This window comes from Malus sylvestris, chromosome 16 (genome assembly GCF_916048215.2).
Source record: "Malus sylvestris chromosome 16, drMalSylv7.2, whole genome shotgun sequence".
NCBI classification, from domain to species: Eukaryota; Viridiplantae; Streptophyta; class Magnoliopsida; order Rosales; family Rosaceae; genus Malus; species Malus sylvestris.
This window is the reverse complement of record NC_062275.1, coordinates 2,030,551-2,057,240: the sequence shown is the minus strand read 5'-3', so window position 1 is coordinate 2,057,240 and position 26,690 is coordinate 2,030,551. Positions and strand designations below refer to the sequence as shown.

The 26,690-nt window shown below is 38.7% G+C and overlaps 3 protein-coding genes across 4 annotated transcripts; all 3 read left to right on the top strand.

Annotated features, from left to right (window-relative positions):
* The first annotated feature begins 5,669 nt into the window (after positions 1–5,669).
* On the top strand, positions 5,670–7,763 carry LOC126609412 (heavy metal-associated isoprenylated plant protein 37-like). The gene is made up of 3 exons (XM_050277357.1): positions 5,670–5,934; positions 6,106–6,181; positions 6,485–7,763. Exons 1-3 carry the CDS (start codon positions 5,896–5,898, stop codon positions 7,534–7,536), a joined length of 1,167 nt encoding a protein of 388 aa, XP_050133314.1. The 5' UTR covers positions 5,670–5,895; the 3' UTR covers positions 7,537–7,763.
* A 3,640-nt stretch (positions 7,764–11,403) lies between these two features.
* On the top strand, positions 11,404–14,568 carry LOC126607394 (multicopper oxidase LPR1-like). The gene is made up of 3 exons (XM_050274964.1): positions 11,404–11,804; positions 12,497–13,951; positions 14,114–14,568. The coding sequence occupies exons 1-3, from the start codon at positions 11,589–11,591 to the stop codon at positions 14,165–14,167; spliced, it is 1,725 nt and encodes a 574-aa protein (XP_050130921.1). The 5' UTR covers positions 11,404–11,588; the 3' UTR covers positions 14,168–14,568.
* A 1,660-nt stretch (positions 14,569–16,228) lies between these two features.
* LOC126607395 (uncharacterized) lies at positions 16,229–25,790 on the top strand. Of its 2 annotated transcripts, XM_050274966.1 has the most exons (10): positions 16,229–16,450; positions 16,534–16,662; positions 16,763–16,879; positions 16,959–17,087; positions 17,336–17,515; positions 24,244–24,384; positions 24,551–24,733; positions 24,846–24,917; positions 25,165–25,330; positions 25,482–25,790. In XM_050274966.1, the coding sequence occupies exons 1-9, from the start codon at positions 16,331–16,333 to the stop codon at positions 25,315–25,317; spliced, it is 1,224 nt and encodes a 407-aa protein (XP_050130923.1). In that variant the 5' UTR covers positions 16,229–16,330; the 3' UTR covers positions 25,318–25,330; positions 25,482–25,790. The 2 variants fall into 2 exon arrangements, with proteins under 2 accessions (XP_050130923.1, XP_050130922.1); XM_050274965.1 differs by having other exon boundaries at positions 16,230–16,450; positions 25,165–25,790.
* The last annotated feature ends 900 nt before the right edge of the window (positions 25,791–26,690 follow it).

Sequence of the window (26,690 nt, the reverse complement as noted above, 5' to 3'; positions counted from 1 at the left end):
AAAAGGCTCTTAATAGGCCGGAATTGAATACCTCAAAGTATCTCAACATATAGAGACTCAAAGAGTGGACCTCTTACTAATTTTGAGTAGGAACGATGATGCTCTTTATGTTTTTTTCCTTGTATTTTGAACCCATCCACATGGGACAACTTCTCATTTAACTTTTTTCTTTCTCTTGAAAAATGAATGTTTATTTTTATCAATGGTCACAATACTCCAACAAAATAAACAATAATTTTTTAATATTTTAATCCTTACATTTAGGGATTATAATATAAGGATTTCTCATTGCAAACAATATTCTTTTAGGTATCGTTTGGTATGTAGACAGGACGGGACATAACAGAATGGGACGGGACGGGACGAGATAGGACGAGACGGAACGGAGAGGGAGTAAAGATGCCCTCGGATGGAAACAAGGAGGAAGAAGGAGATGGAAATGTTATAATTTTGTGTTCCACATATGTGGAACGAGTCGTTCCAGGGAGTGAGGAGGAATGAAAATTCACCCAAAATTCGTCCCGTGGAACAGTGCATTCCATCCGTTTTAAGCGCACCAAACGTGGGACGGAACACCTCGTCCCACTTTATTTCGTGTCGTCCCACGTACCAAACGGTACCTTAGGGACTCGAATATTTCTTTAAAGCCTCTATATGAGTCCTCAACATTGGTAGTGGGAGTTCCTAAGTATGGACTCCCATTAGAGATGCTCTTAGTGTCTATGATAGTGTATTGCATTGAAAAATGGGTAGGAACAAGCACGACGACCTAAATATCGAAAATTTTTCTTATATAATAACATATAACGTACTGTTATGTATTATGGACACAATAAAAATTTCTGTTAGCAATTGCCCACGCACAAACGTTCTTTCAATTTGCTCACCCGTTCTTGAACCCTATTTATCGATGAATTTGCTTATTCGATTCGTAAAAGTTGCTCGGGACCAAAATATAGGGCGTGGAATTGAATGTGGAGGCAATGAGAGCCCTTACTTTCCTTCTTACACAAGAAAAGTGGAATACACACCTTTCACCTTTTGTCTGATTGCGTGCTGCTCTCTCTGTCTGGTTTAAAGCAACTTCAGGACTTTGAAAAATTGCTCAGAAATGGATAAAATATGACCAAGTGAGTTGGGAATTTGTGAACCATTTAAAGGGTAACAAAGTGAACTTTCCCTTCGTCTTTTCGGTTTTTTTCATTGCAATCCCTAGATACATGCTCTATTTTAGTAACTCCCCCAAAATAAACCCTTAGGGCGTGTTTGACATGCCGGATAACACACCGCATAGTACTATTTAATATTATCCGGTGTTTAGTGTCATTCCGTATTAAATTAGCACCGAATTATTTATGCGGTCTGGCCTATTTTATACGACATACGCCGGATAACTTATACACTCCAAATCGTTGGTATTAATTAGTCAGATCGCTGAAAACAAAATCTAGCTGACTCTTTTTCCATCTCTCTTGCTAATTTTAAATTGTGAAAATTAGTGTCATAAAAGTTCTTCAATCTCCTTTTGAGGAAGTAAATGAACATGATAATCTTTGATGAATTGAGTTTTTAATCCGGTACCTCATCAAACGCCCGATTAAATAGTCAGTACACTCGATTAAATAATCAGTACTATCCGATGACAAATTATCCTATCCGACTGAAATAATCAGTACAGTTCGAGCTGCCAAACGAGACCTTAGAGCGTCAAAATGACCACATCAACAATAACAGGAATAAAAGACAACGCAAGCATTTTTTAATCGATGTGCCAATTCCTATGTGGCATGACATGGAATGGCAGTAAGAGAAGATACTGTCAAATTTGACAGCAGCTTCAAATTTATTTTTAATTATTTAAAATCAAGATTTTTAATTACCACTGCATATCAGCCAAAAAGAAAACTAATCTCAAAGTATTAAAAACCATCAAACTGAAGATTAGATTACATCTTGCTGGAAGGAGCTCCTAATCGAACAAGCTGAATCCCATATCGTCATCACTCACTTCCTTGGGTTCTTCCTTCTTATACTCTGCTGCAAGAGCAGCGGCAGGCTGGCAGCTAGGGCAGCCCCACCGACACCTGAACCGGCAATGGTAACAGCAGCACTGCGGCTGCAAAACCTCAACACTTTACCATTTTTATTATGGCCTTATGGGTGGTAGAGGGGTGAGGGAGACGAGAGGAATGATGGGTGGTAGAGAGCTGCGTGGCTGCAAACCTCAACACTATCGTCTAGGGTTTTAATCTATTTTTAGTTAGGCTTATTATATTAGCACCCCACAAATTGTTGAATAAACCTCACGTACTTAATACACCACACATTTACTTTTTCAATTAAAAATTATCTTAATACACTAAACTTCATTCCCCATAATACCCTCACACCCTACATTCTTAATATACATCTTACATTTTCTACACACACCCCACATTTTTTATACATCCCATATTTTTCAAATCTTATAACACTCATTTTTAAGTTTGCCGAATGATTTCAAACTATATGAACTTTAGTTTGCCGAATGATTTCAAATTATATGATTTAAAAAAAAATGTTTAGACTCATTTGAACATTTTTCAATAACAATAATAATGATTTCAAAACTTTCGAAACACCGATTTCATGTTCCATTCGTCAAAAATAATTTTTCTCAATCAACATGTTTATAGTTTCATTGCTTAGGGAGAATGAGAGGAATTTTGATAGTTGAAATAAATAAATAATACGTTAAAAGAGATTTGTAGTGTATTTATAAAAAAAATTATTATTTTTTAAACCTAATAAGGTCAAAATTGTCATTACATAGTAGAGTAAATAAGTCATTAATATTAAATTTTAATGTGGGGTGCATTCAACATTTTGTGGGGTACTAATATAAAAAGCCTTTAGTTATGAATAAATACTTTTCTTCATTATTAATTATTTTTTTTGTTTTAAAAACAATTATAAAAAGTAAATAATATAATCTAGTGACAGGTCATAACAACCTCAGCATCAACATCATGCGGTTTAGAAATGTGGTATAATTTGACTGTTTCTTTAGCATTACTCGTATTCACCAAAAATATGCTAAGTGATCGTTTTTTTAAAATTATATTTTGCAAATAACATAAGTTAACGGTTGATTGTGGACTCATTGTTTCATGATTTAAAAGAAGCAATTCGATCACCAATTACTAAACCATGTGATTTATATAAAAAAAAAAATTCTTTAGCTTCACCATTTACAACAATGTGATGAGTTCTTAAAGTCTTATTCAAATTTTGCCGTCCTTTGGCTAACTACCCTTGTCCCTGGAATTAGGACCACTGTTATAGGAGCTCTCACAATGTTGTCAATGAGGTAAAAAATTACTTGGATATATGAATGCACTTCAATTGAAAGAGTAAAGAATCCAACTAACCCTAACTACATCTACTCTCCTCTTTATTACATTCTTAACAATTTCTTGCTTTTAGCAATGGAACGTAAAAGTATCGGCATTTTAAACCTATCACGCATTGTTACGTGTTTTGAATTTTCATATAAGGTTACATAATTCATTTGAAATATCACTATTTTAGCATTCTCGTTCCATATAGATTATTCATTTTTTCTAAGTTTAAAATGTAAATTCCATTCAATAATTCTTTCGATTTTCATATTCAGATTGCATTATTTACACGTATTTGATATTTAAAGACTATACACCGTATGGGTTGAAGCACAAAAGTAGAAAATGTGAGGGAAACTTTCGGAAATAATGGTAAATGTGGGGATCCAAAAAGTGAAAAACCACTACGGTCCAATCCATTCCTCGTAACTGCAACCCTATTTGTCTTGCACCCCACGGTTCACCAACTGTGACCCCACCGCCTCCCCACTCACCGGGATACGTGACAAACGGTTCAATTTTTTTTTTTCAATATTTACTATTGGTGCCCTGTTTCTTATTATTTTACACAATTTCTCAGTGCGGTACTGTAACATGGGCCAGGCCGAAAACAATTTATCACGTTACGATTTATCGATGACTCGATTTGAATTTAAAATATTTTTATTTATAAGTAAAAATGAATAATTATTATACTTTTTACTCATATAAGTGAAAATAAATACAACTTAATTATAATTTTAAAATTAATATTTTATAATAAATAAGAGAAAAGAGTCGAACTCAAATAGAAAAGCCTTAATCATTATAATAATTAAAGAAAATTAATGAAAAATGTTTGAAAACTTTGAGTTTTAACCATAAGGACAAAATAAATGGTAAAGTTAATAGTATCATGATTAACTTTTTAATGTAAAAATATAATTTCTCATTAAAATAAACAGTACCAAAAGATTTTCGTTAAAATTCTAAATTAATTAATCGCTGACAACTTAATTTAAATTAAAACATTTGACCTTTTAGAACCAAGTTTGGACATGTGTGTTTTTTACTTACAAAGCCCGATGGGACTTGGAATACATTATTTATTGTACCACAATTAAAATACAAATATATATGTATTGTTATTTCACAACGGTTATGCCCTTTTTGAATAAAAATAAAAGAAAATTAATGAGAAGTGTTTGAAAACTTTGAGTTTTAATGATAAGGATAAAATAAAGGGTAAAGTAAATAGTACCATGATTAATTTTTAGTATAAAAATGTAATTTTTCATTAAAATAAATAATACCGGAAACTTTTCGTTAAATTTTATAAAAATAAGGGAACTTTAACGAAAAGCACCCGGTACTGTTCACTTTAACGAAAAACCACATTTTTACACTAAAAAGTCAATCATGGTACTATTCACTTTACCCTTTATTTTGTCCAAATCATTAAAACTCAAAGTTTTCAAGCCATTTTCATTAGTTTTCCTTAAAAATAATCACGAGAATGGAGGTACATGTGACAAATGAGATATTTTAGTGTCCCTGATGCATGGTCATTTTTTCCGAGAATTATTTTCAGTGATTTAAAAAAAATCTTTGAGTACATTAATAATTTTTTACACTAAAAAAATATGAATTTGGACTAAAGCACATAATGGGTAGTTTAATTTAATATCAAATTCGTTATTCATGAGATTCGAACCTAATATCTCTCACTTTCAAGGGAAGAGGAATAGCATCAGACCATAGTACTGAGTAGCATTTTAAAACTACTTTTCAATGTTCTTGGTAAGATTTTTCTTTAAGTTTTCAATTACCTATATTATTAAATTTGATGTATCAAACTGTGTTCTTAGAAAGAAAGTATAGAAATTCAATCTGCCAAGTCGTCGTTCTTTTATTTTTTTTAAATGAGGAGGATTCTCTCCTCCTCTTCCCTTCCCTCATACTTGAATGGTTACGGTTAAATCACGTTAATATCTTATATTGATTTTTTTATAAAGATAATACGATAAAAAATAATATGTGAGATGATGAGAGAGATAGAACGGAATGAGAACATGAAGGTAGAGAATCCTACTCAATTTTTTAATTTATTTGCTTTTCTTGTCCAGTATTTAACGTTAAATCACATCATTTGAATATTCAAACTTTTCTCTCGTTCTTCTTTTGTGTACCCTCAATGTTTTTCTCAAATAAAATATTGAGCTTCTGCCCTCTGGTGATAAGACCCATGTGCTTTTCTTTTGTTTGCTTTTGAGGAGAAATAAAAAAATAATTATACATAAATAAATTAAGAAGCATCTTTTTCTCTCTACTTCCAGTCTTCTACTAAAAGTTGCAGGAAACCCAAAAAAACAGTAAACTCACTCACTTACTTTTTATGTTTTATTTTGGTCAATACACGCCCAACCTTTTCAATTACACTACCACTTCAAACCACCCAAGCTCCCAACACCTCAAAGAGTGAGAAGAAAGAGTGAGAAAGTGAACTTTCTTACCATCCAAACAGAGTTTTGAAGAAATGACCAAAGACGATGACTTTAAGCTCCTCAAAATCCAGGTCCTTTTCTATTAACCCACATTCTTTCCTTTCACTCTCTTATTTATTTATTTCTTACTAAATATTATTATTTTTATTCAGTCAACATGTTGGTCTTTTTCTGAAGGATCTTTGTTCTTGTTTTAGTTGTTTGGTTTTTATTTATTTATTTTTGTTGTTGCATTTTTACAGACTTGTATTCTCAAAGTGAACATTCACTGTGATGGTTGTAAACAGAAAGTCAAGAAACTCCTTCAGAGAATTGAAGGTACTCACTTTTTGTAGCGTTCTTGTATTTTAATTGGTGACTAACTCACTACCACTTTCTCTTTCTAAAAGCATATTATTGCAAGACTTGTTTGGTTACTGAGAAAAGTATGTTAGAAAAAAGGGTAAAATTAAGTAAAAAGATTTTACCTTTGATGAATTTAGGAGTAATTTTTGCATAAAATTTTCACTCTTTCTTCAAGAAATGATTGAAATTTCTCACCCATTTCTGTTTAAAGTTTACCCTTGTGTGCATTTCTTATTAAGTTTTCTTCCTTTTTTTTGAAACCCAATTCTCCTACAGGTGTTTACCAAGTGAAAATAGATTCTGATCAGCAGAAAGTCACAGTTTCTGGAAGTGTGGATTCTGCAACTTTGATCAAGAAACTGCTCAGAGCTGGGAAACATGCTGAGATCTGGTCCCAGAAATCTAATAACCAAAGCCAGAAGGGAAACAACAACTGCATCAAAGATGACAAGAACAACAACAACAACAAAGGGCAGAAACAGGGCAACCTCAAGAACTTCGAAGCCTTCAAAAACCAGCAAAAGTTTCCGTCTTTCAGCTCCGAGGAAGATGATGACTTCTTAGACGATGAGGAAGAAAGCGAGGAGGACAAGCTGCGATTTATCCGTGGGATGCTCAGGCAGCAGCAGCAGCAAGCAAATGATGCAAACAATGCAAATGCAAAGAGAAATGCTGGAGTGATCAACGCAGCTGCTGCAGCTCCCAACAATGTGAAGATGATGAACAACATTGTTGGAAGTGTGAATCCCGGGAAGAAAGGTGGGCCCCCGAATCAGAACATGAAGGCGAATCCAGGCGGGATTGATCCGAAAACAATGGCCGCCCTGAAGATGAACATCAATAACGGCGAAGCTAAAAGAGGAAACATGAATGACCTGAGTGCGATGATGAATTTGGCCGGTTTTCATGGAAATGCTGCTGCAAATGCAGCTGCTTTGGAGGCAAATCCCAATGTTCTTGGAGGGTTTCAGGCTCAGGCAAACCCTAATGCAGCAGGTTTCCCAGGTGGTGGATATACCACGGGGCAAATTGGTCAACAACACCCATCTTCTATCCTGATGAATCCAAATGGGTACACCCACCCATCACAGATGATGAATATGCAGGGTAGGCAAGCAGCAATGCAGCAACAGCCACAGATGATGTATCATAGGTCTCCCTTGGTTCCTCCTAGTACTGGCTACCACAATTACTATCCTAGCCCCGGCCCTACCTTTTCCCCTACAGCCGCCGCATACCCCTACGGCGGTGAGCCTAGTTACGGCAGTAATAACACTGCTGCTCACATGTTCAGTGATGAGAACACCAGCAGCTGTTCAATCATGTAATTTCATCAGCTAGGAAAAAACAAGCGTGTAGAGGTGTATGGGAGGGGAGAGTGAACTTCTCTGTTTTAATTGGTGGGGTTTTTAGGGCGACGAGTCGTTTGTTGGAGTGAATCTAATCACTTGTCTGTGTAATGTAATCTGTAGTTGTTGGGGTAATGTTTCCCCTTCTTGCTTCAGGACTGACTTTAATCCTACTATCCTAGTAAATAATCTGCATTGTTCTTGTATTTTCGTCTTTGTAGTTACATTTCGTTTTCAAACAAGATGTGTACGAAAATAGGAGGCCGGGTGCAATGCCCTACGTCTCACTCAGTAGTACGAGTTTTATACTCTTGCTCACGTTTGGGTCGAAAAATCAAAAGAGAAAAATCAGCCAGAAATAAACGAAACTGTCCGAAAATCGTTTCCCTATTTATAAGTCATCGGAGTTTGGGTTTTTAGGTTACGGTCGATTCGGAAATTGGATGAATTTTATGATGCCAATGGGGGGGACAAATGTGGCATCGGATGGTGCATTTGTGGTCAGTGGGGAGGACTGAGGGGCACCATGGAATTTGCGCAGGGATAGGAACAGCTGGGTTGACAATGTCCAGTGGTATAAATTGTAAATACAGTATTTGCCACATGAACCAGATTTGCACGCGTATGTCACGTGCGTCTTACTTTTGAATTTTGATGTGTACAAAACTTGTTAACCGACAGGACCACAGGGCTTTATTTGCAATTCTCACTTGTAGCCTTGTGGGTGGTGCCCATCTGCAACTTGCGAAGGTTTGGAACGTGATCAATGTAAGTCAATACAAAAGTTAGACGTTTCGGTTTAGAAGTGTTTTTAAAATAACAAAAAATATTTGTAATAAATTTTATAAAAAATGATAAAAAATGGCTACCTAACACAGATGGTTATGGCCTAATTACCTAGCACCGAAGTTTTTTGAGATTAAACTTCACACATAGATGAACTTATTGAGCCTGACCCGCCCTACAAACCTAGATGGCTAAATTGTGGACGTATTTGGTCAGATTTAGTAGTGAGTCCATCGTGCAACACATTGTCTTTCTCTGTTGGCCATGGAAGCATATAAACTAAGTTGAAACGCATTATTTATTAGCTAACAACTTTGGTTGATTTGATGAGGCCTCCACCATCATATCATATAATATCATATATATACATTTTGGCACTAATAGCACTCACTGCCGTGAGTGGTAGCAGAAGTGCTTTTACACCCTGGAGGTCCACACTAGAAGAGGAAGGGCCCCTTGTTAATTTTTCCTTTCAACCACTCAAGTCATACTTCCCCCCCACTAAACATATATAAACTTGTGATATATTTGACGGCCAAAGAAAATAATAGAATGTAATGATGAGCAAAATATAATTATCAGCCAATCGTCAACTCGTGAGTAAGAGCCTAAGACGTCTTAGGGTCGAATTTCGTTTGTGGCGAGTTCAATACCAATTTATTCTTTCATCTCTTTATTATAAATATTTTTTTTATTAGTACATCGATATTTTTACACTAGGAGGATGAAGAGTTCGGCTAAACCACACAATAAATAACCTAATTTGATATCGAATTTGTCAATCACGTCCAAATACGTTGTTGTATAAAAAATTAGACATAACTCATGCCTATTGTATCACGGATTGAATATCGATCTCGGATCTATATCATAATCAGTGGGGTCACAAAACCACTTTAGATGAGTTTCCAAACTAGCCTAGTTCAATCCAATGTCCACATCCCAATCCAAACCAGCCCATCAAACGTGTGCATTCCCCCATATCAATTTGGCAACCTAATGTGTCCAAATGAGGATAAAACTCGTGCGGCTGCATTCTTCGCCTTATGTAAAGCTATAAGTTTTTATTTATTTATTTATTTTAAGGAAATTAGTTGATGGTTTTGTTACGTCAGTTCACTATTAAAATATCATTTGACAAAATTAAAAGGTGAGCCAAGTATTATCCTAATTCTATTTATTCCTAGGAGAGAGTGGCATTGCACTATGATTATTTTCCTTTATTTGCTTTTCAATATATTTGATAAAAAATTTCACCTTTATAAAGAAATATATTAACATCCTAATTTTATTTTTCCATGAAAAAAAAATTTAACATCCTAATCGAGATTATTTATGGGCCTCTTTGCCTTGGTCCTCATCATGATTCATCCAAAAATAACGTCATTCATTTAATTACAATATTAATTAAAGAATAAGAACAAAGGATGCAATAAATTTCTGTTCATAAGAAAAAAAAATTGTAATATAAATAAAAATATGATAAATAAAGAAATTCCTAACGCCTTCGTGAACACGTCCATGTGCTTCTTTTCTTTTCGTTATTTTTTTTTAATTTTCTGAAAACACTAAACGGAAGGCTCTCTTTATTGACAGCAATTACTTTGTTTATATATACAGGACCGTGGATTGCATTTGTGATAGAAAGAAATGAACACGAAAAGAAATCTATTGCCAAAGTTAAAACTTTTAACTCATTAATTACAGAAGTATCAGATTCAACAATTGAATTACGGAAAAATATTGAGCCATGACATGGTGAGTTAAAACTCTATTGGTAGCTATTCTAACATAATATATCGTTTGACAAAAAAGAAAAAAACAATTGAATTACGTGACAATATTTGATTTGTTTAATCTTGGTATTTACTTTATATTTTTATTTATTACTATTATGCAAAGTGTTGACACATTTTTGGTGAATAGATTTGGAAATAAATCTGGTGATTAACAAATAACAAAGTCCATAAAAAGAAATATATTTATATTTATATTTATATATTATTTTTACTTGCCGTACAACCTCAATATACAAGAAATATTCTCAGACAATCAAGTACTATCCCAAAGCCAAAATGGCGACCAAAAGAGGAGGAGGGAAGAACAAACCCAGCAACCTCAAAACTCATTTACAGGTAAACCGTCACGAGATAAAACCATCACCAAAGAGGGAGGAGGCATTGCTGCCCATCGATATGAGCTCACGCTCAAATTGGCACAGAATGCAGAATCCAAAGGGGAAGAAGGGACCAACAGGAAATGCTGCGTATTTTTTAAGATAAACTAATAAAAATAGCTTGAAAACTTTGAGTTTTAATGATAAAGACAAAATAAATGGTAAAGTGATTAGTACCAAGATTGACTTTTTAGTGTAAAAATGTGGTTTTTCGTTAAAGTGAACAATACCGGAAGCTTTTTGTTAAAGTTCCCTATTTTTTGTAGAGTGATGTTAGATAGATTATCTACCTAAATTATTTTATATACAATGTGATTTGTCAGTTAATTATTTAATTTCTTTATTAAATTATTACAGAAAAACTTTGTATCTAGATCTACTAAAATATGGTTTAAAAAGATAATTTCTCTGTCACTGAGTATTACGATCTAATGATATTATTCTTTATTTGTAAGTGAGAGATTTTAGGTTTGATTCTCACCAAAGGCAGATTTGAACCACATTATTGCTAGCCCATTGTGAGGTTAAATACACATCTTTCCTTTTAGTGCAAATAATATCGTTTTTAAATAAAAATAATAATTTCCCTAACATTTTCTGTTCTGTATAACATTTTAACCATTTTTTTCTTCTTCCTTTAACATCGTATCCCAACAGACCAAATTAACCGAAGAAAAATAATTAACACGCACCTTATTTAATTTTGATCATTGATTTTATTTGATTTATTTAATATAATGGCCAAAAATCAAGAAAAACACGTGAGAAATAAAAAATGGTATGTGAAAATCATGTCCCTTAGCCAAATACTTTCCTTTTTTCTTCTTTTTTCCATTATATTCCGAGTCCGACGAATCCAACACATCCATACAAGAAAACGCTGTCCAGCCTTTTTGCCTTTAAAACAACAGACTCTGTCTGTCAACTCTCAACCTCCTCCTTTCCGCAAAACACCTACTCAGATAAATCACTTTTCCAATAAGCACTTATCTCTCTCTCTCTCTCTCTCTCTCTCTCTCTCTCTCTCTCTCTCTCCCCTCCATGCAACCGAGCTAAGACAGAGAGAGAGATGGTTAGTGCTCATCAGAGAGTTTTGGTGTTATTAATATCTTTTCTCGGGGTGCTTTTGGAGACTTCATGGGCGGCAGAGCAGCTTGTAAATCTGACCAGGCTGCACATGTTTGTGGATGAACTTCCCGATATGCCCCTACTCAAAGGCTTTGATATTGTAGATGGTGTTCCCAAACCCAAGTCATTAAAAATTGGCATGTACATGAAAAAATGGGTAAGCAACTTAGCCATCATCCAATTCGCATTTTTTTTTCTAACTGTGTAATGTTAGTGAAACTGACTATTTAGATCAAATTTTGTAAACTGTATGACGTAATTGTTGATAATTAGATTTTTACATATATGTTGATTAACGCGTTTATTTTAGATTGATGATGAATTGCAAAGGTCTAAATTTTAGGTAGTTAGGTAGACTAAATTTCATATCTATTTTGCAAACTATCACTAATTGAAAATAAACACGTTAATTAACACATAAGTAATAATCCAATTATCATAGCTAAGGTCGGATCAAGTAATAATTTAATATGCACAGAAGGTCACAGAAGGTGGAACCACATCCCCTCCTGAGCAAATCACACGGACCATTAAAATTTGATCCAACAACTGTAATTATTATAACTTTTAGAAATGTATTTGTTGTCGTTGGATCAAATTTTAAAAATTATAATCATTTGCTCAGACTTCCTAAGCTCAGGAGGGGATCCGGTTCAACAGAAGGTCAAAAACCCAATTCCATATTCACAGTTGTAAAGCTGCTTCCCGTGATTTAATTATTAGTGAGCTCGTTTAGACCGCGACATAAATTCCGATGTCGTTATTTTGGTCTTTTCCCCATGTTTTATCCATTTTTAGCCCCTTTGTTTGTCAGTGTAATCTTTTTATATTATTTTATTTTCTTTGCAGAGATTCCACAGAGACCTTCCGGCGACGCCAGTGTTCGCCTACGGTACACGTAAGCGCACAGCAACAGTGCCTGGTCCTACAATCGAAGCCCTCCAAGGAATCGATACTTTCGTGACGTGGCGTAATTACCTCCCCTCCAAACACATTCTGCCTTGGGATCCCACCATTCCAACGGCCCTACCCGCTACCAACAAGGGCGTTCCTACTGTGGTGCACCTCCACGGCGGCATCCATGAACCCGCAAGCGATGGTAGCGCAGAAGCATGGTTCACCGCCAAATTCAAAGCCCGTGGGCCCTCTTGGCCGAAGCGAAGATATCGCTACCGCAACCAGCAACAACCCGGGAACCTGTGGTACCATGATCACGCCATGGGGTTGACTAGAGTCAACCTCCTCGCTGGCTTGATTGGGGCCTACATTGTCCGTCAGCCGGAAGTCGAAGACCCGCTTCGACTCCCAAGCGGCGAATTTGATCGAACGCTAGTGGTGTTCGATCGTAGCTTTCGCACCGACGGTTCGATATACATGAACTCTACCGGAAACAATCCCTCCATACACCCGCAGTGGCAGCCGGAATATTTTGGTGACGCCATTATTGTGAATGGGAAGGCATGGCCGCAGTTGAAGGTACGACGTCGTAAATACAGGTTCCGAATTATCAACGCTAGCAATGCGAGGTTCTTCAGATTCTTCTTCGCCAACGGTTTGAGATTCATCCACGTGGGGGCTGATTCGGCGTACCTTGGGAAACCGGTGGGGACCAAGGACATTTTGCTGGCGCCTTCTGAGATCGCTGACGTGGTGGTTGACTTTTCGAAGTCCAAGAATGCCAACGCTATCCTAGCCAATGATGCACCGTATCCTTATCCGTCGGGTGATCCCGTTAACACTGCTAACAGTAAGGTCATGCAGTTTGTGATTGTTGACCATTCAGAGCTGGACACGTCGCACGTTCCAGCGAGGTTAATTCAGTACCCCGTTCCTGATTTATCGAGTGCATCGCGCACACGATACATCGCAATGTATGAGTACACGAGTGACGCTGATGAGCCGACACATCTTTATTTGAACGGGAAATCTTACGAGGCACCGGCAACGGAGATCGCGAAAGCGGGGACCGGTGAGGTGTGGAACGTGATCAATCTGACGGAGGACAACCATCCGTTACACATTCACTTGGGACTGTTCGTTGCATTGGAGCAGAGGGAGTTGGTGAATGTAGAGAAGTTTAAAGATTGCATGAATAAATTAAACGACGCCGTCAAGTGCCAAATAAGCAAATATGCCGTTGGCAAGAGAGTAGAGGTGCCAGCTCACGAGAAAGGTTGGAAGAATGTGTTTAAGATGAGACCCGGTACTGTGACAAAGATATTTTTGAGATTTGCTTACATACACTCGAATGCATCGTATGAGTTTGATCCTACTGCGAAGCCTGGTTACGTGTACCATTGCCATGTAAGTATGGTTCTCTAAAATTTTGTTTCACTTACACTATGTGTGTTTTTATTTTATTTTCGTGTCAGCGATATATTTTGAACTACCTCCAATATGGTGAAAAATTGTTAATATTCATAGGGTTGGACATGTAATGTTAATTTTTTGTTCTATTTTGTGCAGATCTTGGATCATGAGGACAATGCCATGATGAGACCATTGAAAATTGTCCATTGAGAAGATCGACTGGATACGAGAGACTCCCGGATACAAAGTGATATATAATCGTTTACACAACAAAATCTCTCCACCAAGATTCATAGACACAACTTTGAGTAATAAGGAACTCCCGCGGCAAGGCAATGTGGTGTTTTTGTCACAAATATTGATTATTACAGCTTGAGATAGTAAAAGAGCGCGGAAATCATTTTCATTACTGTTATTTTTCTACCTTAGCACACTCTTTAAAATGAACAGAAGCTGTATTTTGTAGGAACTTTGGGCTATTGTGAAGGTTTTTTTTTTTTTTTTTTTTTTTTTTTTTTTTTTTTTTTTGTAACTTTGGGCTGTTGGCCCATTGCACCAAGAAAAAAAATGGATGCAATCAATAAAAACAATTTGCAATGCTTCTTGATATAGATTTTTTCCTTTTTTGGATCTTTGAGGAACTTTTAATTTGGTGAGTCAGAATTTTTTTTCAAATGTGTAAACTTGTTGTACCCTACAAATTTTTCATCAAATCATAACAAATCGTGGATAAATTTGCCGATTTGGAGTAAATGCTTCATAAATGAAAGTAGAGGAAGATATAACATAAGTTCGAGTTCATTTGCTGGTGATCTAAATCACTTTAGCACTAGATAGCGTTTTTTACTGTAATAGCGAAAACTAATTATTCTATAGAAAATTAATTTTGAAAAGATGTCGCTTTTAAAAAAACAATTTTGATTTAGGAAATTTACTTTAAAAGACGAGAGTCGACGGATAAAATTAGAAGTAGACCTGACATTTTGGACCCGACCTAAACCGTTAATATTAGTATTTGGGTGAATGCTTAACGGGTGAACCCGTTAAATAACGGGTCACTTTGGGTCAACCCGTTAGACCCGTTAGTTGAGGATGTTTTAGTAATTTCAATAAGGTCTTAACAACAAAAAGTAAACTCTATGCAAAAAAAAAAGGGGTAAATTGCGAAAATGGTCCCTGAGATTTGCATAACTCATCAGTTTGGTCCCTGAGATTCCAAATCAATAAAAGTGGTCCATGAGATTGTCCATCATCCATCATTTTGGTCATTCCGTTAAAAATTCGGTTAAGTGTCCCGAAGCTCTTGACCAGAAGTTTGGGCAATTTTCAAAGCTTCGTAACTCAATCGTTTCTTAACCAAATTCGACCCATAATATATCAAAATGAAGATAGGAAAGTGTAGAATAAGATTATACCATTTCAAAGCCCAATGGTTGCGGAGGTGGCTGGAAAATAGCCTCAAAGTTGACTGGTCCGAGTGAAAATTTGAAAACTCGCCGAAAACCGGGTAAACTTTAAACGTTCATAACTTCTTCAATACCCAACGAAATCAAGTGATTCAAAAACGAAAATCATACTTCTCAACGAGATGAAGAGAATGATATCTTTTTTAATGGCTAACTGGCCGTGGTTTTGCCAGAAAACGGCTCAAAAGTGGCTAACTCGAGACCAATTACAGCTATTTTCGAGCCGTTTTCCGGCCAAATCACGGCAAGTTAGCCATTAAAAGAGGTACATGCTCTTTGTCTCATCGAGAAGTATGATTTTTGTTTTTGAATCACTTGATTTCGTTGAGTATTGAGGAAGTTATGAACGTTTAAAGTTTACCCAGTTTCCGGTGAGTTTTCAAGTTTTCGCTCTGACCAGTCAACTTTGAGGCTATTTTTCGGCAATCTCTGGCAACCATTGGGCTTTGAAATAGGTATAATCTTATTCTACACTTTCCTATCTTCATTTTGATATATTGTGGGTCGAATTTGGTTACGAAACGATTAAGTTACGAAGCTTTGAAAATTGTCCAAACTTCCTGCCAAAAATTCCGGGACACTTAACGGAGTTTTTAACGGTATGACCAAAATGATAGATGGTGGACAATCTCAGACACCACTTTTATTGATTTGGAATCTTAAGACCAAACTGATGAGTTATGCAAATCTCAAGGACCATTTTGCGATTTACCAAAAAAAAAAAAAAAATTATTAACGGATGACCTGTTAGCTTAACAGGTCGAATTCGAATGATTTATTAACTTAACGGGTCGGATTCAACCGATCCAAACCCGAACCGTTTACTGTTCTAAGCACGGCCAGTCAGGAACAGCGTGAAATGGGATAACAGGGCTGCCTCCGAGTTCCGTCGACAGTGGGAAACGAGATGACAGTAATTCTGAGCCGTCCGTTCCTCTCCTTGCCCGTCAAAAACCGACGCTTCAACAAATCCCGACCGTCCGCTTCACCAAGCATCTCATGCTTCAATTCCCGGCACTCCTTCAAGGTCAGTTAATTACCACCAAACACTCCTCCCATTTATTTGAATTAAAACTAAAATTGTTGCTCTGTTTGGATACGGTGATTAAGAGAGACTACACGAGCGTAATGATAGTCCCGACCGGGATTGGAGCCGCCATTGGCGGATACGCCGGCGACGCCCTGCCCGTCGCCCGCACTCTCTCCTCCGTCGTCGATTGCCTCATCACTCACCCCAACGTACGTATTTTAAACTTTCAATTCAGCGTTTTGAAGTCCCTAATTTGGCAGTCTGCGAGTCTGCCACTGTTACGTTGACTAACGTTGACCGTCGGGGCAGGTGCTGAATGCGGCGATGCTCTACTGGCCAATGCCGAATGCATTGTACGTCGAAGGCTATGCCCTTGACCGCTTTGCTGAAGGCCTATGGGGCCTCATGCCTGTTCACCAAAACAAGGTAATTTCGGAAATTGAAATTTAATTTTCTCGACACATTTTATAGGTTTATTTTACATAGTGTTTGATTTGTGAAGCAGGTGGGTTTGGTTCTTGATTGTGGCATCGAGGAGGAGCTTCGTGTTCGCCATTTGCAAGTGGCGGATGCTGCGAGGGCTTCCCTTGGCTTGCCTGTTGTTGAATATGTTGTCACTGACACTCCATTGCAGGTACTAATTTAGCTGTTGAAACTTGGATTTGATTTTGTATTGCGTTTATCTGGTTATTAGGTTTTTGATCGTTAATTGCACATTATGTATGCCTTTCAAGTTTCAATCTCATTCGAAGAAAGCGCTTGAAAACTCAGCAATTGAAAAGAGATTTGGTTGTTACTAGCTTCACTTTTCTTTGCTGCCAAGCATGTGTTTTCATCTCAATAATTGTGACCGCACGAGATTGAATGGGACAAGTTTTACAGGTAGAGAAGTGGGTTGATCCAAAAACTGGGCAATCAACAGGGAGGATTAAGCACCCTGATTCACTATTGAGGGCTGTGCAGGCTTTAGTTAAACGCTCGCAAGTAAATGCTATTGCAGTTGTTGGACGCTTCCCTGACGATGATGATGTTCAAGACACAGACGATTATCGACAAGGGATGGTACGTTAAATTTTAACAACAATATAATGCATGTTCTGTTTTTTTATGTGTAAACTTTCCTGAATTGTTGAACTCTCGACTACAATTTTATTATGCAATAAGTTGAAGCGAGCCAATTGCTTATTACACTTGGTTTACTTAATTTTGTTACAATGAGTCCGTTGAACATGACCCTGAACAATAAGTTTCCAAATTTCATTTTTGGGTAGTGGTCCGGTTTTATATAACATTGAAAATAGGGAAGATGCCGACGCTGCTAATATTTTTTCTCCTTCTCCCTCCCATTTCACCTTTCTATACTAACGTGCAATTCAGGATACAAGTGTAATAATAGGAATTGAAACTACTTAGACGCATCATGTGTTGTACAGGAATCGCTCTCTAGTATTTGTGGTTATCACATAGCCACGCACAACCATACAAACAACAACAACAACAAAGCCTTTTCCCACTAAGTGGGGTCGGCTATATGAATCCTAGAACGCCATTGCGCTCGGTTTTGTGTCATGTCCTCCGTTATATCCAAGTACTCTAAGTCTTTTCTTAGAGTCTCTTCCAAAGTTTTCCTAGGTCTTCCTCTACCCCTTCGGCCCTGAACCTCTGTCCCGTAGTCACATCTTCGAACCGGAGCGTCAGTCGGCCTTCTTTGCACATGTCCAAATCACCGGAGCCGATTTTCTCTCATCTTTCCTACAATTTCGGCTACTCCTACTTTACCTCGGATATCCTCATTCCCAATCTTATCCTTTCTCGTGTGCCCACACATCCCACGAAGCATCCTCATCTCCGCTACACCCATTTTGTGTACGTGTTGATGCTTCACCACCCAACATTCTGTGCCATACAACATCGCTGGCCTTATTGCCGTCCTATAAAATTTTCCCTTGAGCTTCAGTGGCCTACGACGGTCACACAACACGCCGGATGCACTCTTTCCATCCAGCTCGTATTCTATGGTTGAGATCTCCATCTAATTCTCCGTTCTCTTGCAAGATAGATCCTAGGTAGCGAAAACGGTCGCTTTTTGTGATCTTCGCTAGATTGCTCCGATCATTAGTGTGGATAAGTATATAAATGGATAGAGATAGGAAAGCAAACACAAGATGTACGTGGTTCACCCAGATTGGCTACGTCCACGGAATAGAAGAGTTCTCATTAATTGTGAAGGGTTTACACAAGTACATAGGTTCAAGCTCTCCTTTAGTGAGTACAAGTGAATGATTTAGTACAAATGACATTAGGAAATATTGTGGGAGAATGATCTCGTAATCACGAAACTTCTAAGTATCGGAGTGTGGTGTCGTCTTGACTTGCCTTATCCGTCTCATAGGTAGATGTGGCATCTTCTCTGGAAGTACTCTTCCTCCATCCAGGGGTGGTATCTTTAACTGGTGGAGATGCACAAGGTAATGTATCAATTTCACTTGAAGCTTACTTGTAGTTTCAGGCTTGGTCAAGCGCGATACAAACCATGTAGTAGGAGTCCCCCAAGTCGCCGAGCTAGGGGGTCTGCTGAAAGAGGTGACAGACAAGGTAAGCAATCAGAGCTCCGACTGATTGTTCACCTTCTCCCCATCTTGCAGCAGCATGAAGGATAAAGAGAAGAAAAATGAGAAGAGATGATATGAGATACTTTTGCTTTTGAAGAAGTAACTTTCCACAGGCTTATTCTTGAACTGAGCTGGAGGGTTTTCTGGTTTCCTCCAGAGTATAAGGCCGACTGAAGAATTTGAGGGTCAAAACAAGTCCATCAAATCTAGAGTACGTTCCACCCTGCTGATATGGGATACTTTTGCTTTTGACAGAGTAATGGATGTATCGGCACGTGTGCTGTTACGCCTGTCTCCACATGCTTCCTTGTATCCTTCGCACTTGCCCTATCTGTTCCTCAAGCAGATGCGGAATCTTCCCTGGAAACATAAGATGTTGAAGATGAGTACTCGAGAGCAATGCCAGGTAAGTAATCAGGTAAGGGGTTCCAGGCAGTCAGTTCCTGGCTGGAAGCTTGATTCCAAGTGCTGACTGATTGCTCTCTTTCTCCTTGTCTTGCAGGTAAAAACAAGGCCAAAAGAAAAGACAGGGAAAAAGCATGATATGGGATACTCTTGCTTTTAACCCTGATGATATGAGATATTCTTGCTCTAGTATAGCTTGTTTGCAGAGGTATTATCGGGGGGAAAGAAAGCTGAATATTTCGAAAGGCTTCGTTGGGAGTGCCCTCTCAGATATGATGAAGGGTTGAGCATTTTTGCAGGTCTGCCTGTCCGTTGGGGATGGAGGTCGACATATATAGGAGTCTCCCTAACAACAAGTAGTAATGCTATTCCTTTACCCTGCTTGGTCATAGCACGGTAGTGGGAGCTGCCAGTTTCACATGTTTTAACTCTGTCAGAGCACTTTGAAAAAGTGGTCTGTGGTATCTGGCTCTCGAGATTCGGAGAACGATGCCTCTTCGATTTTTGAGAAAGCAATCATGCTGGGGGTCTGACTCTCGAGATTCGGAGAGCAGTGTCTCTTCGATTTTTGAGGAAGTAATCATGTTGGGAGTCTGGCTCTCGAGATTCGGAGGGCGGTGCCTCTTCGATTTTGGAGCAAGCAATCTTGTTGGGAGTGTTGTCTCGAATGTGAGTAAAGGTTGGGCATGTTTGCTAGTCTACCTTGCCACGAAGCACAAAGGTTGACACACAGGGACTTTCCAATTTTCCAGCAATGGTACTGTTCCTTTACCCTCTCTTCGATTTTGAGAAAGTAGTCATGTTGGGAGTCTGGCTCTCGAGATTCGGAGGACGGTGCCTCTTCGATTTTGGAGCAAGCAATCTTGTTGGGAGTGTTTTCTCGAATGTGAGTAAAGGTTGGGCATGTTTGCTAGTCTACCTTGCCACGAAGCACAGAGGTTGACACACAGGGACTTTTCAATTATCCAGCAGTGGTACTGTTCCTTTACCCTTGTGGGTAATAATATGGTAGCTAGACCTTCAAAATTTATGTGTCTAAACTTTGTTAGTGCTGTTTCTTTGCTATTCTTTTACCTTTCTTGGTCAGAGCAATGTAGTGGGAGCTGCAAGCTTCACGTGCTCAACTTTGGCAGAGAACTTTGGCAAAGTTATCTGTGGTACCCATGAGCTATTGTTGCGTGTGGGAAGTGGGTGATTGAACAGTAAGATTCATGTGCTTTCTACTTCACCAGAAGTCTTCGACAGAATGCCCATAATTTCTGCAAAGCTGAGTGTGCGTGTGACAGGTGCTGACAAGGCTAGAAAAGTAGGTGCCTCTTCGATTTCTGAGATCGGCCCTCGTGGTCTCTGAGCAGCCCAGCTTTTGAGAAAGCGAGCGCCTCTTCGATTGATTCGGAGAACGATGCCTCATCGATTTTTGAGAAAGTAATCATGCTGGGGGTCTGGCTCTCGAGATTCGAGGAGCAGTGTCTCTTCGATTTTTGAGAAAGTAATCATGTTGGGAGTCTGGCTCTCGAGATTCGGAGGGCGGTGCCTCTTCGATTTTGGAGCAAGCAATCTTGTTGGGAGTGTTAAAATTGCTATTCTTTTACCCTTCTTGGTCAGAGCGATGTAGTGGGAGCTGCAAGCTTCACGTGCTCAACTTTGGCAGAGAACTTTGGCAAAGTTATCTGTGGTACCCATGAGCTATTGTTGCGTGTGGGAAGTGGGTGATTGAACAGTAAGATTCATGTGTTTTCTACTTCCCCAGAAGTCTTTGACAGAATGCCTATAATTTCCGCAAAGCTGAGTGTGCGTGTGACAGGTGCTGACAAGGCTGAAAAAGTAGGTGCCTCTTGGATTTCTGAGATCGGCCCTCGTGGTCTCTGGGTAGCCCAGCTTTTGAGAAAGCGAGCGCATCTTCGATTTCTGAGATCGGCCTTCGTGGTCTTTGAGCAGCCCAACTTTTGAGAAAGCAAACGCCTCTTCGATTTCTGAGATCAACCCTCGTGATCTCTAAGCAGCCCAGCTTTTGAGAAAGCAAACGCCTCTTCGATTTCTGAGCAGGCGCCTCTTCGATTTCTGAAGCTCCGTCGAGTGCAGATTTTTATAGGGGCTGGCATTAAGTTCCAAAGCACACTTGAATCTCCACCAGTAGAAGCTTCATTCTTGCACTTCTAAGATCTTGATTTGTCCGACCTCTTCTCTCTTCAACACCTTTGAAAATGTCTGGCCCCTCCGACCGTCGTTTTGACTTGAACCTTGTTGAAGAGGCAGCCCCGCCTTCTCCAGACAACATATGGCGCCCATCCTTCGTCTCCCCTACTGGTCCTCTTACCGTTGGGGATTCCGTGATGAAGAATGATATGACCGCTGCGGTGGTGGCCAGGAACCTTCTCACTCCCAAAGATAACAGACTACTTTCCAAACGGTCTGATGAGTTAGCTGTTAAGGATTCGCTGGCTCTCAGTGTTCAGTGTGCAGGTTCTGTGTCTAATATGGCCCAACGCCTATTTGCTCGAACCCGCCAAGTTGAATCATTGGCGGCTGAAGTGATGAGTCTCAAACAGGAGATTAGGGGGCTCAAGCATGAGAATAAACAGTTGCACCGGCTCGCACATGACTATGCTACAAACATGAAGAGGAAGCTTGACCAGATGAAGGAAACTGATGGTCAGGTTTTACTTGATCATCAGAGATTTGTGGGTTTGTTCCAAAGGCATTTATTGCCTTCGTCTTCTGGGGCTGTACCGCGTAATGAAGCTCCAAATGATCAACCTCTGATGCCTCCTCCTTCTAGGGTTCTGTCCAGTACTGAGGCTCCAAATGATCCCCCTCCGGTGCCTTCTCTTTCTGGGGCTCTACCGACTGCTGAGACTTCTCCTAAGCAACCTTTGTGAAGGCTCCCTCTTGTGTGTTTATTTTGACTCATGTATATGTACATATTTGTAGCTTATCGGGGATATCAATAAATAAGCTTTCCTTCATTTCAACGTATTGTGTTAAATACACCAAAGCCTTCTTCGCTAAGTTCTTTGAATTTTCTTTTGTTGAAGCTTGTAAGTTGAAGCTTTCTGAGTGGAGCATGTAGGTTGGGGTAGTGTTCCCTTAATTTCCCGAGTGAGGAAAACTTCTCGGTTGGAGACTTGGAAAATCCAAGTCACTGAGTGGGATCGGCTATATGAATCTTAGAACGCCATTGTGCTTGATCCTGTGTCATGTCCTTCGTTAGATCCAAGTACTCTAAGTCTTTTCTTAGAGTCTCTTCCAAAGTTTTCCTAGGTCTTCCTCTACCCCTTCGGCCCTGAACCTCTGTCCCATAGTCGCATCTTCTAATCGGAGCGTCAGTAGGCCTTCTTTGCACATGTCCAAACCACCGTAACCGATTTTCTCTCATCTTTCCTTCAATTTCGGCTACTCCTACTTTACCCCGGATATCCTCATTCCTAATCTTATCCTTTCTCGTGTGCCCACACATCCAACGAAGCATCCTCATCTCCGCTACACCCATTTTGTGTACGTGTTGATGTTTCACCGCCCAACATTCTGTGCCATACAGCATCGCCGGCCTTATTGCCGTCCTATAAAATTTTCCCTTGAGCTTCAGTGGCATACGGCGGTCACACAACACACCGGATGCACTCTTCCACTTCATCCATCCAGCTTGTATTCTATGGTTGAGATCTCCATCTAATTCTCCGTTCTTTTGCAAGATAGATCCTAGGTAACGAAAACGGTCGCTCTTTGGTATTTCTTGATCTCCGATCCTCACCCCTAACTCGTTTTGGCCTCCATTTGCACTGAACTTGCACTCCATATATTCTGTCTTTGATCGGCTTAGGCGAAGACCTTTAGATTCCAACACTTCTCTCCAAAGGTTAAGCTTTGCATTTACCCCTTCCTGAGTTTCATCTATCAACACTATATCGTCTGCGAAAAGCATACACCAAGGAATATCATCTTGAATATGTCCTGTTAACTCATCCATTACCAACGCAAAAAGGTAAGGACTTAAGGATGAGCCTTGATGTAATCCTACAGTTATGGGAAAGCTTTCGGTTTGTCCTTCATGAGTTCTTACGGCAGTCTTTGCTCCTTCATACATATCCTTTATAGCTTGGATATATGCTACTCGTACTCCTTTCTTCTCTAAAATCCTCCAAAGAATGTCTCTTGGGACCCTATCATACGCTTTTTCCAAATCTATAAAGACCATGTGTAAATCCTTTTTCCCATCTCTATATCTTTCCATCAATCTTCGTAAGAGATAGATTGCCTCCATGGTTGAGCGCCCTGGCATGAACCCGAATTGGTTGTCCGAAACCCGTGTCTCTTGCCTCAATCTATGCTCAATGACTCTCTCCCAGAGCTTCATTGTATGACTCATTAGCTTAATACCCCTATAGTTCATGCAATTTTGTACGTCGCCCTTATTCTTGTAGATAGGCACCAAAGTGCTCGTTCGCCACTCATTTGGCATCTTCTTCGTTTTCAAAATCCTATTGAAAAGGTCAGTGAGCCATGTTATACCTGTCTCTCCCAAAAGTTTCCACACTTCGATTGGTATATCGTCTGGGCCTATTGCTTTTTTATGCTTCATCTTCTTCAAAGCTACAACCACTTCTTCCGGACCATGATTAATATAGGGAATGAGGTGATATTAATGATTACATACGAACGTTTTGGTTTGTTTGATATTACACTCTACTTCAGACATTACCTTCAGCAGCAAGACTGAAGGCATACTGTTTATTTGTATAATGTCCACATCTCATTTCACTTTGTACCTTACAGGGAATTGATCTATTGGCAGGGGTTGAGGCAGTTATAAGCCATCTAGTGGTGAAGGAGTTCCAAATTCCTTGTGCACATGCTCCTGCTTTATCACCCCTTCCCATGACCCCATCTCTATGCCCAAAATCAGCTGCTGAGGAGGTCAGTAAATTTTTGCATAACTCAAAGTCTCGATGGCCGGTCTATGAGCGTTAGGAGATAATACTCGTATGGAACATTGGAAAAAAAGAGTAGAAATGATAGAATATGATATCGGTGCTCTTCTGGAAGGTGATTTCTTTGTTCTCTCTTTTTCTATGTGCAACAGTTGGGGTACACATTCTTGCCATGTGTGCTTGCTGGGCTTAGTAATGCACCACAATACTTGGTAAAGAACTCTGAGTCGGAGAATGGTTGCATACTTGCTAGTGATGTTGATAGCGTCATCCTTCCTATAGATGCTTTTGGAGGACATGGCGCTCTTGCTTTTGCACGAAGCAAGAGAAACAAGGTATAATCTTGGAAACTGAGGATGTTTTGCCTTTTGCATGTATCAAAAGCAGATTTGACTGATATCATATGGTTACTTTTTCCCTGTGATACTAATTCTAATTTTATTACAGCCACTTATAATTGCTGTGGAGGAAAATGTAACAGTCCTTGATGATACACCAGATAAATTTGGGATTGAAGCGGTATGTATCCAATTGTGCAATCAAATGTGTGCACATCCCGTCTTCTCATTTTTCCCCCTTTGGTTGTTGGGACTTGAGAGTAACTTCTGGGATGGAAGAATTTCCATGTCTCTTGTTCTAATTTATGGTGTAGTGATCTGTAGATATCATTATTCATTTGTTCTGAACATACGTACCCAGTAGGAAAATGGCCTTGCTTCAACTCATGGGCTTTATGTTTCTGAGCTAAATGGAACTTTTCCTGCAGGTCAATGTCTCAAACTATTGGGAAGCAATTGGTGTCATTGCAGCACACAAGGCTGGAGTAAATCCGCATTCTCTACGAAGAAATAGGATTAAGAATCTTCAACAAACTTCTCTGTCGCCTGCCAATGGTTATGCCATTAAAATGCCACAGTAATCGGCTGATTAAAGTAGTTACATTTCCCTTTCCAACTAATTTTTTAGGCTTTAACCATTCAAATTTTGAAATATCATCGTTCAACACTTGAGAATTTTATCACGTTGGATTAATGGTTGAAGATTCAACCTGCTGTTCTCGTAAGGATGTTGATGATTTTTCAGTAGGTGGAACGGATGCAGCTTGGTGGCTTGTTGAATCCCCTATTGACTTTTAACCAGGTGAATCATCTGGTCACGAATTAAGCGCCATTCGACGTGGATAGGCAGCACCGAATACCAATTCGTCAACCTAAATGTTGATGGAACGTGAAACTACAAGTCAATGGTTGTCTCGCATTTGTTTCGGTACGTTTTAGATCTTGATCAGAAGTAAATTAAATCAACTGGTGGTGAACAAATTTTGTACTGAATGGTGATGTGAATGCTGATATCCATATACATATATAGATATATCTGTTTGTTGTATACAAATATACATATAGTTGAACGATGACCATAGAATCTGTTGGTACTGTCCTTGTTCTTATCTGTTGGTACTGTCCTTGTTCTTATCTTCGTATACATTAGTTGCACGATGACCATAGAATCTGTTGGTACTATCCTTGTTCTTATCTTAATACCTGTCCTAAAAAAATTGGGACAACTCTCTCCACCCCCACCTGCCGTTCAAAACTGGGGTTATTGACAACACAGAGCAGAAAGTACAAGTTTGAAGTGTTTTGCGAGTTTTGATTTTTATGTTACAGTTTACAACAGGAGTCTTGACTCTTGAGAGGTTCAAATCTAGAAGCTGCCTTGACAGAGTAAATATTGTTCATCTTTTTGTCGAAAAGGGCAGTCTGCAAGGATCATAGATTGTGCATGGACTTTTCCTTGTGCTCGTAAGAGCATTTTCAAAGGAGATATAAAAAATTATACGCAGAATATTATGACCAAAAAGAGTAGTATTTTTATTTCAAATGAGATGTCAAAATCCTACTTGGATTGATATTTTTCACTTTGCTGCCAAATTTGAGGATGGTGTCAAATTTTTTGTTTGTTTGTTTTATTTTAATGCTAGGTCCATAGATGTCTTTATTTTTCTTCACTTGTTGATTATTTTATTATTAAATTTTGACTCACATAATTTTATAAATAATAAAAAAGCATTGGAGACTTTGCAAAATGTAATTTTGCCCATCAACTATAAAAATGAAATTTGGCATGCTTCTCGATAAAAACACTTTTGTGGCATAAAAGTACTATTGAATTTTTCTGCCAAATACAATGAATGATTTTGGTTGTCAAAAAACTATTTTTATCCGTTATAGTAGTAGTCTCAAACTAGCTCGACTTTCTAGAAAACCATAATCAATGCAAATAACTTGGTGG

What these genes read in the sequence shown, in the direction of transcription:
- LOC126607395 (XM_050274966.1), top strand. Translation starts at nt 16,331, where the DNA reads ATGACAGTAATTCTGAGCCGTCCGTTCCTCTCCTTGCCCGTCAAAAAC. An exon ending in ATTCCCGGCACTCCTTCAAG is followed by an intron (nt 16,451 to 16,533) that starts GTCAGTTAATTA and finishes ACGGTGATTAAG; the next exon opens with AGAGACTACACGAGCGTAAT. An exon ending in ATAAATTTGGGATTGAAGCG is followed by an intron (nt 24,918 to 25,164) that starts GTATGTATCCAA and finishes CTTTTCCTGCAG; the next exon opens with GTCAATGTCTCAAACTATTG.
- LOC126607394 (XM_050274964.1), top strand. Translation starts at nt 11,589, where the DNA reads ATGGTTAGTGCTCATCAGAGAGTTTTGGTGTTATTAATATCTTTTCTC. An exon ending in GCATGTACATGAAAAAATGG is followed by an intron (nt 11,805 to 12,496) that starts GTAAGCAACTTA and finishes TTTTCTTTGCAG; the next exon opens with AGATTCCACAGAGACCTTCC. An exon ending in GTTACGTGTACCATTGCCAT is followed by an intron (nt 13,952 to 14,113) that starts GTAAGTATGGTT and finishes TATTTTGTGCAG; the next exon opens with ATCTTGGATCATGAGGACAA.
- LOC126609412 (XM_050277357.1), top strand. Translation starts at nt 5,896, where the DNA reads ATGACCAAAGACGATGACTTTAAGCTCCTCAAAATCCAG. An exon ending in TTAAGCTCCTCAAAATCCAG is followed by an intron (nt 5,935 to 6,105) that starts GTCCTTTTCTAT and finishes GCATTTTTACAG; the next exon opens with ACTTGTATTCTCAAAGTGAA. An exon ending in ACTCCTTCAGAGAATTGAAG is followed by an intron (nt 6,182 to 6,484) that starts GTACTCACTTTT and finishes ATTCTCCTACAG; the next exon opens with GTGTTTACCAAGTGAAAATA.